The sequence below is a fragment of the Onychostoma macrolepis genome, chromosome 01 (genome assembly GCF_012432095.1).
Source record: "Onychostoma macrolepis isolate SWU-2019 chromosome 01, ASM1243209v1, whole genome shotgun sequence".
In the NCBI taxonomy this organism is placed as follows: Eukaryota; Metazoa; Chordata; class Actinopteri; order Cypriniformes; family Cyprinidae; genus Onychostoma; species Onychostoma macrolepis.
The window spans coordinates 24,504,283-24,517,575 of record NC_081155.1 but is presented as its reverse complement, the minus strand read 5'-3'; the positions used below and the strand labels follow the sequence as shown (position 1 = coordinate 24,517,575).

At 36.7% G+C, this 13,293-nt stretch overlaps 1 protein-coding gene across 1 annotated transcript; it reads right to left on the bottom strand.

The window, feature by feature from the left end:
- Positions 1-2,752: 2,752 nt before the first annotated feature.
- LOC131543904 (uncharacterized) lies at positions 2,753-4,947 on the bottom strand. The gene is made up of 7 exons (XM_058781711.1): positions 4,897-4,947; positions 4,715-4,802; positions 4,466-4,621; positions 4,088-4,294; positions 3,813-3,981; positions 3,625-3,704; positions 2,753-2,983 (listed from the first exon to the last, which is right to left on the bottom strand). The coding sequence occupies exons 1-7, from the start codon at positions 4,911-4,913 to the stop codon at positions 2,753-2,755; spliced, it is 948 nt and encodes a 315-aa protein (XP_058637694.1). The 5' UTR covers positions 4,914-4,947.
- Between the last annotated feature and the right edge of the window lie 8,346 nt (positions 4,948-13,293).

Here is a 13,293-nt window from a genome sequence, read left to right as displayed (position 1 = left end):
CATTAAAAAAAAAAAAAACAATAAATACCTTGGCTAACAAATACAATTTTATTTAGAAATGTTCTTTTTTAAAGAAGTAATTCATTACATCTCATAACAGCAGGTATGTCAAGAAAAAAAACTCTTCAATGAAAATTAAAAACTCATCAGATCATTTAACAAACACGTAAAAGTATAAAACAGCCATTTAAAACAGTACAACTTTTTAAAAATGTAATAGGTGTACAAGAAATTGTCCACTGTGCAGTCATTACAAATTCAACTGCACAAATACAAAAAAATCCTGTCTAACATTGATATACACCTTATATGCTACTGCACATTGTGAAGTTTACAGCAGTTTGTCTTCAGCAAGAATATCTAATGGTAATAAATAACTTGTCATCAACACTGTATGTATCTAACGCCTGGTAATCAACCTCTTCACCTGGTGAGAGGACAGTCCATTCATTCTCACATCTCACACAGTATGAATAATAATGACGACAAAAGGAAACGGGAATTAACAGCTTGCCACACAATAACCAGTCTGTGTCTATGTTAAGTAGACTTATGTACTTAATCTGAAAAAACAATGGAACAGCTTCTGCATGCAGATGACCCACAGTAAACACATCTTTAACACAGTATTTGACATCATTAATCACTACTTCTGTTACTCGTTGAATTTGTTTGCCTTCAAAATTGACATGGTTGTACTTCTTATTCACCTTTACTGAATGCTGTAGAACCAAAGGCAAAGATCGAAATGGCGTGCTCACACAACATCCAGCAACTCTCTCATATTCTCCCAACATATTAACAGAAGACAATTCCCAATCTTAAACACCATAAAGAATGCAAAGTCCCATAACATAACATCAAACGAGAGTAGTGGGTTAAATAATGACATTTTGGAGTAAGAACATCACCAAATTCCTTACATGACAAAAACTCAGAAACTAAGAGATCAAGAGTGGGAAGCCATTCTTTTTTGATAACTGGTGCCATTACAATGTCAGAAATTTCACGACAAAGTAGGTAGACATGCCAGTAGCTACAGCCCTCAGTGTGCTACCAAGAAGGGCAGCAGGCGAAATAAACACCATTTCTGTGAGGCAGATCCTACTATACTGCAGTTGTGTAGAAGTTTTACCGAAAGAGGAACAGGCTTATTTTTCTTATCATTCTGTCCAAAAGCAAGTTTTCTCAGCTCTTCGTTAAAGTACGGTTATGACTTTCTCTCTGTGAGCTTTACTTAAAACAAGGTACAACATTAAAGGAACTACACCTTCCAGAAAGTCATGCATTACATCCGGAGGAAGTGACGTTGTATCAAAGTAGTCTAGTTTGTCAAAAGGACAGCCTCCCGTAACACCATAAATGGCTTTAGTGTCTGGATTTTCCTTTACACACTCTAAGTGGTATCTGTGGACATCCGCAGTTCTTAAAACAAAGTCAGATTCCTTAAAAAATCTCTTAATGTCACCATGTGTGGCCATGCAGTACCTACAAATTCTACCAGCATTAAAAGACACGCTGAATCCACCTATTAAGTGAGAGGAAAGGTTATCAGCAGATATAACTGCTACAGCTGCACAATTTTTTTTTTTTCTGAACCATCAACAAGAACATTTATTCCTTCTGATGAAAGCTTTTTAAGATCATCTATCATCTATCATCTACCCAAATTGTTTCACATGGCAGTAGCGGACAAGTAAAGCTAAATGAATATGTTTTAACTGAGGGCAATTATTGGTACCCACGTTTCCAACGGTATAGTAAATTGCACACAGTTTGTGTTTGTTACGTTTAGACCCTAGGGGATTACATACCTCAAATTCATCTTCATAAAAATTTAACCTTAGGGCTTGTGGGTTACCTGCAAAGAATTTGTGGTTTTTGAAATGAAGTCCATCTCGATAATCATTTAGAACAAGTTCATCTTTTTCTACATTCAGCTCAGTTTGTATTTGGTCCCAAATGTCCTCATGAGAACAGTACTTCCTTAATACCTCACAAATAGGAACGTAAGAGTAACTTCCAGTCTTGTTACCACTTGAGACTATTAGTGTGTACTGTACGGGTTCAGTCAACTCAAATTTTGATTTACAAAACTCTTTGAACGTGTGGAGACCTAACAAGTCTTGAGTCGGCCTCTGAAAAAAAGTCTGGGGACTGTAGCACTTCTTGAAGTTCTGGACATGCTGCAAGATCAAAGCCATTTTTTTCTAGATGATATGCAAGAAATTCATCATAGTTCTCTTTGAAAAAACTAAACCGAAAATTAATATCATCCAAAATTTCTTTCTGTACTGACTGAGGCAAGTGATTTTTTTCTCTGCATTTCAACATGAAGGCGAAAAGGTTCTCTCTAAATTGCTGCAAGAGCTCATTCATGTTTGGAGGTGCTGAAAAAGCAACATCAGTAGTACATTCTTCCTCAACCTCATCAAGAAGAGGCAGAGGGTCAGTAGTCGTAGTTATAGTCTGTTTTAACACTGTATTTTTATGTTTTCGGTAAACATGACATCTAAAGGACTCATACTTTGTAAATGATCTCTGACAGTCATTAAGACCACACGTTATTGAAAAATTTGCCTCATGTGCATGAATGAGACCAATGTGCTGGATTAATTTGATGATTGTGAATGTTCTTCGAGAACATTTAGGGCAACTGAACAGGTGGGGCATTTTTGCTGATCTTACTGTAAAAGGTTTATTAGTCTGGTAACTGGGGTAGGAGGCGGCTTGTCACCATCCACAGTAAGTTTCAAAACATACCGCTGAAGAACATCAGGGTGTTCTTCAAATGAGATGGATATGTCAAATTGAAGACGAAATAAGCAAAAAATGCTGCAAGAGCTCCTTCATCCACACCGCTCGCCCAGCAGATCTCGATCCCATCAACTCTGATGACTGCAGTGACTTTTCTTGTAAACACAGTTTTCCAGTCAGTGGTTTCCTGTACTTGAACAGTTGGATATGGTGAAGATGGTTCACTCTAAATGACAAAGCACAAAACAGAAACAGATTCTATATCAGTCAAATTTTCTCAGCAGATGACTAAACTGATGTATAGAAAACTGACATGCATAAAGTTTAAGATAATTATTATTCACCCATTTGTATGTGGCCACAATAAATACAGTTCAAAGAGTTCTTCTCCCCGAGTTACCGTCTTCTGCCATTTTGGAGAATACCATAGAACGTAATCAGCGTTGTTTGCATTCAGCATGCGCGTGTTATCTACTGAACGTAAAGAACGCTAATTACGTTCTGGGGTATTCTCCAAAATGGCAGAAGAAAGTAACTCTGGGAAATGATGTTGTTGTTTTCTTTGCACACTAACATTATTCTCGTAGCTTCGTAAAATTACGGTTGAACCCCTGATGTCACTATTTTACCAATGTCTTTGCTACGTTTCTGTGAATAGATCGTGGTAATATCCTTGCTGTCTATGGAGGGCCAGAGAGCTCTCAGATTCCTTTAAAAATATCTTAATTTGTGTTGCGAAGATGAACGAAGGTCTTGCAGGTTTGGAATTACATGAGGGTGAGTAATTAATGACAGAATTTCCATTTTTGGGTAAACTGCCCCTTTAAGAATTGCACATAAATACAAAACAAAGTACTATATACACACCTCCCCAAGCACAATGAAGTGTTCTAGTTTCTCTCTGAACAAGGCTGGCAACATGAGAAGTGCTGCTTTAAAATCAATTTCTGGAACATAAGATGTGACACATAAACAAATATGTAGTAATCTATCCAAGGCAAGAATTAATTAAGAAGTCTTAATAAAGTGCTAAATAAAGTTTAGGAGTCAATTACCAAGATGGTCTTCACTAAGAGATTCTTCTCTAGCTTCTTTGTGCAGCTTTGCTAAAGGGGATTTCCCTTGTGCAAGCCGTAGCACGCTGGATGTAATGTGTCCAACATTTTCTTGAAAGTGGCGGCTCAGATGAACACCTCTATACAGTAAACCAATTTCTTGATAAAGCTGCAGTTAATTGAAAAAAAAAGACAATCATAGGATTTTATACAGCTTTAGTGTTCTACATGTTAATGAGTTTGTTTAATTTCAGAATTATAATTTGCATACTAACCCCTGACGGACTCTTCAGGAATGGATATTTGTTGATGGCATCTTCAACAGTCATACTACTGGTAATCTCCTTTCGCCTCCAGGCAAAGGTCCTCTTCATTCGCTCTTCAACAATGTATGTATCTGGCTGTGTCCTTCTATACTGTTCCTGCAGGACTTTCACATGTCCCTCTATTGATGTAGCATCCTCTCCAACAGCATCCACCTCCTTGTATATAGACAAAAACAAATCAGGTAGAATGTTATTTCTATGGATTCACCGAAATGTCGTCTGCTGAATATTATCGGCCAAAATAGCATTTGTCACTTGTAATAATGATACATTTCAGAACAATACACTGGTAACAAGTGTAAAAAGATTATAAAAATATGCTCTCACCAAAGGCTTTGTAATTTGTTTGCAACTGTTTTCTTCAGGTTGCAGAGACTTTTTTGAATGACCAAACTTCTGTTTAAATCTTTTCACTTCTTCAATGTCAGCCAAAGGTGTCCGCTCAAATTTAAACTTGCGTTTCAGAGACACATGCCAAGTGTGCTATTTAAAAAAAAAAAAAAAAGTAGTTACACAAAATAAACAGCATGAACCAAGATTCAAGAGTAGAACATTAAAGGTAAACCAGCTACTTACATATCCATTGCCCTCTTTGTCTTTTAAAAAGGGGTACCTCAGAGTCAGGGCCTTAGCCACTTGAACGTACTCTTCATTAGTTGGATACCTAAAAAAATATTTTAAATGCGAGTGTAGAATTAAATGTTTAAAACTGAATGTAAGCGATTAAAACCTTGGTAAAGGTAATGAGAAATACTTACATTTTGTACTGAGCCATGCTTTCATACAACGTTCTAACAATTTTGATTCGTTCTGATGATGTTAGTTGGCATTCTTTTCGGTCCAACTTGGCCTGAACATCGAATGGAAACTTCGGAACTTCGAAAAACGCAGGAAAAGCTGTTGACGAGCTGATTTTACTATGGCAAAACGAGAAAGTAATAATCAGACATTGCAATTTTGCAGGTATACATAAAATAGTACAAATACTGTAAAGTACCAGTTTCAGTACTGAAAAGACAAATTAATACAACAACAAACATCACTAACTTCAGATTTTTACCAAACAAGTTTTATTTAAAATGTGTGCCCTACCTTTTACTTGATCATCTTAGTTGTCAATTCATATACTGTGGTAACCTAATAAATAATTATACAGTAAACATAAATAATAGTGATGCACCAAAAATTCTGAGCACACTGGGCTGAGAATTGTCCATGTCAATGTTTCTGTTATCTTATCTGCTCAAGTGGTATTTTCTGTTGATATTTTTGACAAAGAAAATGGCTGAAATTTCAGAGCACCTCTAATACATTGTTGCAGATGCAATAAATTGATAAACTAAGTACTAGTAGAAGTACAGTAAAGTAATAGGCTATGTAGGGAAGCATGGGAAATGACCTCGTTATTTTTAAGATTTGCTTTTAGAATAGTTCTCTGAAACAAATTAAACATTATTAACCAGCAATTACCTTGCTCCAGCTGATGACTGGCATTCTACAGGCACATGTTCAAGAGTTAATGTCACTGTCTCCTTCATCTGCTGAACAAATCGATGGAATTTTGCTTGTTTTTTAAATGATCCTCAAAGAGGAATGAAATCATTGACTCAGTCAGTCCGATGTCAACAGTCTCTCCATCCACATTATTGTCTATAATATAAAAAATAAGAAAAGTATAATTTAGTTACCCATCAAACTGATGCATGTACTAAACCACTGTTTTTGAAGCTTTTCCTTTTAATTGGATAAGAAAACACTGCTAGATAATAACCAATAATTTATATTTTACATATTTTTCCCTGTAATTTTAATAATAGAATAAGGCAAAAATATATTTTATAGTTTTTAAACAGTAATACATTTTATATTAATCAGCATTGCAGTATGCATGTACTTTATTACCTGGAGATGGAAAAAACATATAGCGTTGCAAATATGTATTTATTGTCATGTAGCCTATTTATTATCATTTATTTCATGATATGTAAATTAATTGTATTATATATACATACATATACACACATACATTATTTCTTATATAAAAATAAAGCAGCAAACTACAAAGACAAATTAAATATGAAATAAACTAGTTGAGCGCAGAACTGGGAGAGCGTTTCTGTTGCGTCATTCAGCATGATTCCGCCCATAAATATCTATGATTCCGCCTATCTATCCCGCCTTCACTAACTGCATGTTAATCGATAACGAATTGTGATTGGATGGTAACTTAATTTTGTTATATAAAAAGCGTAGTTACCTTTGATTAGGCTGTTCTTGCTTGACACAGCACTTCTACTACTTGCTCTGATCACCCAGTGGTAAAGAAACTTTAAAATAATGGACAAAACATGAATTTTTCAAAATAAGTCGGGACACTAAAAATAGAGCTGAAATATGGGACTGTCCCGGGAATAACGTCTGCATAAGCAAGTTTTAAATATAATTACTTGAGTGTAATTAAATGTTGCCATTCCACACGGTCCTTAGGCTATTCCAAATTTCATTCAGCATCTTAAAAAAATTATGCAAAGGTCAAAATTTTAAAGTAAAAAAATAAATAAAAATGCATTAAATTAAAAAACCCAACGTAACGTTACACCAGCCAGTCTGACTCAAGCACTTTTAGCCGGCTTAGAGCAGGGGCGCACAAAGTTAGACAAAATGAACTGAACATGGAGTCACACGTGTAAAAATAAGATTATATAACATTATTCCGAATTTACCTGAGAAATATTTTCTCCAAAACAGACTCAGCGTTGAAAACCGTAGGTTCTGTCAGAGAAGCTGGCAAACTCAATCGCCTCAACTGAATACTCGAGCAAGCCAAGCGAGGGAAATTTTCTTAAAGCGACAACAATAACGTCTGCATGAGCAAGTTTTAAATATAATTACTTGAGTGTAATTAAATGTTGCCATTCCACACGGTCCTTAGGCTATTCCAAATTTCATTCAGCATCTTAAAAAAATTATGCAAAGGTAAAAAATTTTAAGTAAAAAAAAATAAAAATGCATTAAATTAAAAAACCTTTCTGACAAAAGACTATAATATTACAACATTATAACAAAAAATATTTACAGTTATTCAAAATATGTAATTTCATTATTATTGTTTGTTAATTATGGGCGAATTCCAAACGGCTTTTTTGCGCCCGTTCCAAACGAAAGTGAACAACTTAATCCCTTCACGAAGGGCCCTTCCAGAAGTCCGTTAGTGAAGGGAACATGCGATGGTCACTTCACGGAAGTGATTTCCGTTTGTGATCATGTGATCTTCACTTAGGAGATCTTGCATGCATTTTAAAGCAAAGTTGGGGTTTATTTTGACTTTACATACAAACGTAAGTAGAATAAACTAATTAAATTTGTCTTTATTTTTATGTAATACAAAATATTTTCGTCATTGATAAAAATATGATTTAAGACTGTATTGATTTAAGACAGAGCAAGTTTAGTTTGAAAACATTTAATAGTAAATAAGAAACAATTAGACAGTATTTGAATAAAATAATAACAATAAGAAGAAATATTTATTCCCTTCGCCAAGCAAGTTCCAAACACTTATACGAGACAGTAATGCCCTACACCCTTCAAAGAACACACTTCAAGGGCTCTGCCCTTCGAAGGGAGTAGGGCATAGGGATGCTCACTTCTGTTTGGAATTCGCCCTATATCTGTCTCATTTTACAGGTAACATTATGAGACAAGTGGTTGTAGGGTTTCGTACACGTTTGAGAAGATATTTTAAAGTAATTGAATATAGTGTCTTGATGTTATCATGAGTTCGCACACATTAAATTAATAAACAAAAAACAAAAACACATAGTTAGGCCTACTCTAACTGGGTCTAAACTTTAAATAAATATATAAATAAAAATTTAAATAATTCCAAGGTACAAAAATTTACCTTTCACATCTGAATCTGAAAAGTTGTACCTTTATTACTCGTTTTGGGAACAAAATTGTACCCTAAGTACCAATTGTGGACCTTTAAAGGTACCATTATATTTTTTGTTCCCCTAGGAACAAAATTGTACCTCTGCGTACCTTTTTTTCTGACAGTGTAGCGTTTAGCACTCTCCTAGTGTTAGCTGCCTTACCGAGCCATTCTGTGTTTCTGTTTAGTCTCCAGTATTGTTCTGCGTTTATCACTCACCTAGTGATAGCTGCTTTACTGAGTCTAGTTTCCAGTTCTAGTTAGTCCTGTCATTTCGTGTTGCCTTGCTTCCTGTTTCCTGATTCCTGCCTGTGTATCTTGGATTAACACTTGTCTTGCCATTCGGACCCTGTTTGTACCTCGTTTGGGTTATTGCTCATGTTATTGGAGTACCCCTCTTCTCAAGCCCTCTGGATATTGTTCACCAATCACAGACCCACGCTTGCCCTAGGATTACTCTTTGTCTTGCCCTCAACATATCTGTTTACTGATGTTTTGACCCTGCCTGTATGTTTGACCACGTCTTGGAATAAAGCTTGCAAATAGATCTGCACGTCTCATGTCTAATCCACACCGTTACACTTATATTGTGTTATCCCAGCTATCTATTTATTAAAATGCATGCACAGACATTTATTAGTGGTGAAGTTGTTTTTCAAATCCAATCATTAGCATTGACTCTCTGCACTGTCATTTTGTAAGTCAAGAAATCAGATCCAATTTTTGGAATAGTGAAGTCAATTGCTGCGTCCCAATTCGCATACTAAATAGTATTCAAAAATAGAATTAGTATGTCCCAAATCATAGTATGTTTAAAAAAGTATGCCAAAGATTGCATACTACTTCTACTACTTCCTACTACGATTGGTCTACTACTTCCGGTTAGAATTCGAAGTGCAGATCGATGCACACTCTAACGGCTAATATTGCCCACAACACATTGCGCTGTGGACGAGGATTCGATCAAAACTACAAACACGCATAAAACGTGTTAAAAACTACAAACATTGCAGATATATGCGACAGACAGACAGGTAGAGAAAGGGATTTGAGTGATAAATAATCGATGTCTAATCTGATGAAAAAAATATTTATTTAATGTTATCCACGTTATATTTCATCTGCAGCAACACTGTGAACTTTTATAATGATACGTTTGGTCATTAACTTTCAAATGCATCATTATGCAAACACATGAGCAGAGTTCTCGACATGAAAGACCCACGATGTGCTTCTTTATTTTTCTCCAATACGGTCGGAAATCAAATTAAACTAAATATGGATTTTGCTAACTTTGACAAGATGATTGACAGGGCAGTTTAAACAGTTTCAGGATGCACGTAACTAAGCAACAGAGCGTCCGTTAAAGACGCAGCTATGACGAAGTAGTATGTCCCAAAGCTTGCCTACTATTCTGCTACATACTTAAAAAGAGTACATTTCACAAAAAGAGTACATTTTTTTAGGGCATAGTATAAGTAGGTGAATTGGGACGCAGCAAATATCTTGGATATCTACATTGGTTGCCATAGTAATGTCTTAAGTATCAGCATGATGCCAAGTGACATATTAAAGTAGCTGTCAGTGTGTGGAAATAGAGGATAGAAATGTAAAATTTTGCTTCTGCTCATGTCATATATATTTGGTGTATTGAATAATATTAGTGCATTTACACAGTTATGCATGTCTGAGTGCCATATTACTGTATAAATGAATGAACAGACAGAGGCATGTTAGTGGTCTCGCATTCCCTAAAAAAATAGATAAATGATGATGTCTGATAATAACAATCCTAAATGTCTGTATATGAATGCTTATGTCTAAGTGTGTCTAAACATCCAGTGTAATTTTTTGCACAAAAGATGTTTCAGATATTCAGTTTAATGCATTTGTGATATTTCTATCATAATTAAATTTTAGTTAAAATAAAAGCATTTTTACAGTTTCCTCAGCTTCAGTACTACTGTATTTGCTCTGCGACAGTCATTGAAACAGTCATGTAAACCACTGTACAACAAGAATTTGAAGGCCATAAAATCAGACAATTTCAGCTGAACTACTTTGTCAATGAACAAGTGTTCTTACTGAAACACTGGCCGTTTCTCAAATGGAAGGCTGCATCCTCCGGAGGTCGCATTTGTAGGCTGCATACGTCATCAAGGCTGGTTTATTTCTGTTAACTGAGCATTACATTCACGAGTCAAAAGCATATTACAACAATTTACACTTAACTATAAATAATGGTCAAATGTATAACCATTAATATACTAAAATAAGATCTTCTTTGTGACGTATGCAGCCTACAAATGCGACCTCCGGAGGATGCAGCCTTCCGTTTGAGAAACGGCCAATATTCCAATTACTGATAAAGAATTATGCTAATGGAAGTCATGGGTCAGTTGCTCGACTAAAGTAAACAATCAAAACGTTTTCAAAAATCAACGTTAACTAGAGCTAAACCTCTGTTAATTCTCAGAATTATAACGGATGAGAATTTAATTTTCTAAAGGATGCTATAAAAGCAATTATAACTCTTAGGACTCAGTAGGTGTGTATGAAAGAAACTAGTGCTGTCAAACGATTAATCACGATTAATCACATCCAAAATCAAAAAGTTTTTGTTTACATAATATATGAGTGTGTACTGTGTATATTTATTGTGTATATATAAATACAAACACATGCATGTATATATTTAAGAAAAATATGTTATGTTTATGTATTAAATATACTGTATATGTATTAAATATATTTATATATAATATAAAATATAATAATATAAATATATAAATGTATATACATGTAAATATTTTCAAAATATATACTGTATGTGTGTGTGTTTATATATACATAATAAATAAACTAAGTACACATACTTATATTATGTAAACAAAAACTTTTATGTTGGATGCGATTAATCACGATTAATCATTTGACAGCACTAGAAAGAACTATTATATACATGTGGCAACTATTGTAGAAGAAAGAAAGACAGATGATTTGGCATTTGCATGGGGTAAATTTGTTCCAGTTCATATGCCTAAAAACACTCAAATACAGGTGCATCTCAATAAATTAGAATGTCATGGAAAAGTTAATTTATTTCAGTAATTCAACTCAAATTGTGAAACTCGTGTATTAAATAAATTCAATGCACACAGACTGAAGTAGTTTAACTCTTTGGTTCTTTCAGTTGTGATGATTTTGGCTCACATTTAACAAAAACACACCAATTCACTATCTCAACAAATTAGAATACTTCATAAGACCAATAAAAAAAAAAAACATGTTTAGTAAATTGTTGGCCTTCTGGAAAGTATGTTAATTTACTGTATATGTACTCAATACTTGGTGGGGGCTCCTTTTGCTTTAATTACTGCCTCAATTCGGTGTGGCATGGAGGTGATCAGTTTGTGGCACTGCTGAGGTGGTATGGAAGCCCAGGTTTCTTTGACAGTGGCCTTCAGCTCATCTGCATTTTTTGGTCTCTTGTTTCTCATTTTCCTCTTGACAATACCCCATAGATTCTCTATAGGGTTCAGGTCTGGTGAGTTTGCTGGCCAGTCAAGCACACCAACACCATGGTCATTTAACCAACTTTTGATGCTGTTGGCAGTGTGGGTAGGTGCCAAATCCAGCTGTAAAAAGAAATCAGCATCTTAGTCCATGGGCCCAGGCCACATTTTTCACTAATTGGTACCACCCAAGGTGGCAAATTCTAGTTAGATTTTTTTTTTAAATCCATATCTCTAGATGATATTACAACATGATAACCTTTTGTTAGTGGTAGCTTTGTCACAGAAATCGTCCCGGGTTACTTGACTGTAACCCTGTTCCCCGAAAAAGCGGGAACGAGATGCTGCGCTGAAAGCGCTATTGGAACATTCTTTGTTCGACCGGTTGTTGAAGCACGTGTGTCAAACACGCCAAGAATTGGCTTAAATAACCTCGGTTAGGTGACGTCACTCGATTACGAACACCTGGAGGTTATAAATAGATGTGACGCGGAAACATCCTCAGGTCAAAATTTTGTCTGAAAGGACGTCCAGTCACGCTTACAGTGCGGCATTGAGGCGCAGCATCTCGTTCCCGCTTTTTCGGGGAACAGGGTTACAGTCAAGTAACCCGGGACGTTCCCCTATCAAAAGCTACTCTCGATGCTGCGCTGAAAGAGGGAACGAGAATACCAACGCCGCCGCACTGGAAGTGTCTGGACCCCCAATGTTGTGTAGTGTGTGCGCACAAACATGAAAGAGGTCTCAGACATGACTCTGGGATGTCGACTCAAGGACATGCGAGCCCGGAGTAACATGAACATCCAAACTATAGAATCTAACAAATGTGTGCGGAGAGGACCAACCTGCCGCATCACAAACTTGCTGCAAGGGGACACCTCTTGCCAAAGCCATGGAAGACGCAATCCCCCTGGTTGAATGGGCCCTTACACCTAGAGGCGAAGCTTGACCACGCGCCTCATAGGCTAGGGTAATAGCATCCCTCACCCAATGTGACATAGTCTGTCGAGTGGCAGCCGCCCCCCCGGTTGCGGCCTCCAAAACATACGAAAAGCTGCTCCGACTTACACCACTGGCTAGTGCGGTGGACGTAAATCTGGAGAGCACGTACTGGGCACAGTAAGTGAAGTTTCTCCTGCTCCGGTGTCGTGAACGGCGGAGGGCAGAAGGCTTCGAGAACGACCGGATTTATGGTCGAGAATGGAACCTTCGGAAGATAACTAGGGTGAGGATGCAAAATAGCTTTGACCAGCCCAGGGGCAAAATCTAGGCAGGATGACGAGACTGACAGAGCCTGCAAATCCCCAATTCTCTTCAGAGAAGTAATAGCTGTTAGAAAAACCATCTTTAGGGTCAGAAGCCTGACAGGCGCTGACTCTAGTGGTTCGAAAGGGGTGTCCACTAAGCCCTCAAGCACTGTAGCTAGGTCCCATGAAGGAACTGTCGCTCTAGCTGGCGGCCTCAACCGCTTAGCTCCTCGAATGAAGCGGGCAACTAGAGGGTGTTTCCCCACCGAAACCCCATCAATCAGAGCATGGCAAGCCGAGATGGCGGCCACGTAAGTTCTGAGAGTATTAGGACATGTTCCTGAGGACAGTTTCTCTTGCAGAAACTCCAGTACTGAAACAATCTGGCAGTGAGCTGGGTCTGCATGGTGTGTCGTACACCAACTTTCGAAAACGCGCCATTTACTGGCATAAGTTCTT

Bases quoted from the DNA above. Each gene is read 5' to 3' on its own strand.
- LOC131543904 (XM_058781711.1), bottom strand. The intron at 4,295-4,465 runs GTGAGAGCATAT...TCTATATACAAG, and splicing joins AACAAATTACAAAGCCTTTG to GAGGTGGATGCTGTTGGAGA. The intron at 3,982-4,087 runs GTTAGTATGCAA...AATTAACTGCAG, and splicing joins TCCTGAAGAGTCCGTCAGGG to CTTTATCAAGAAATTGGTTT.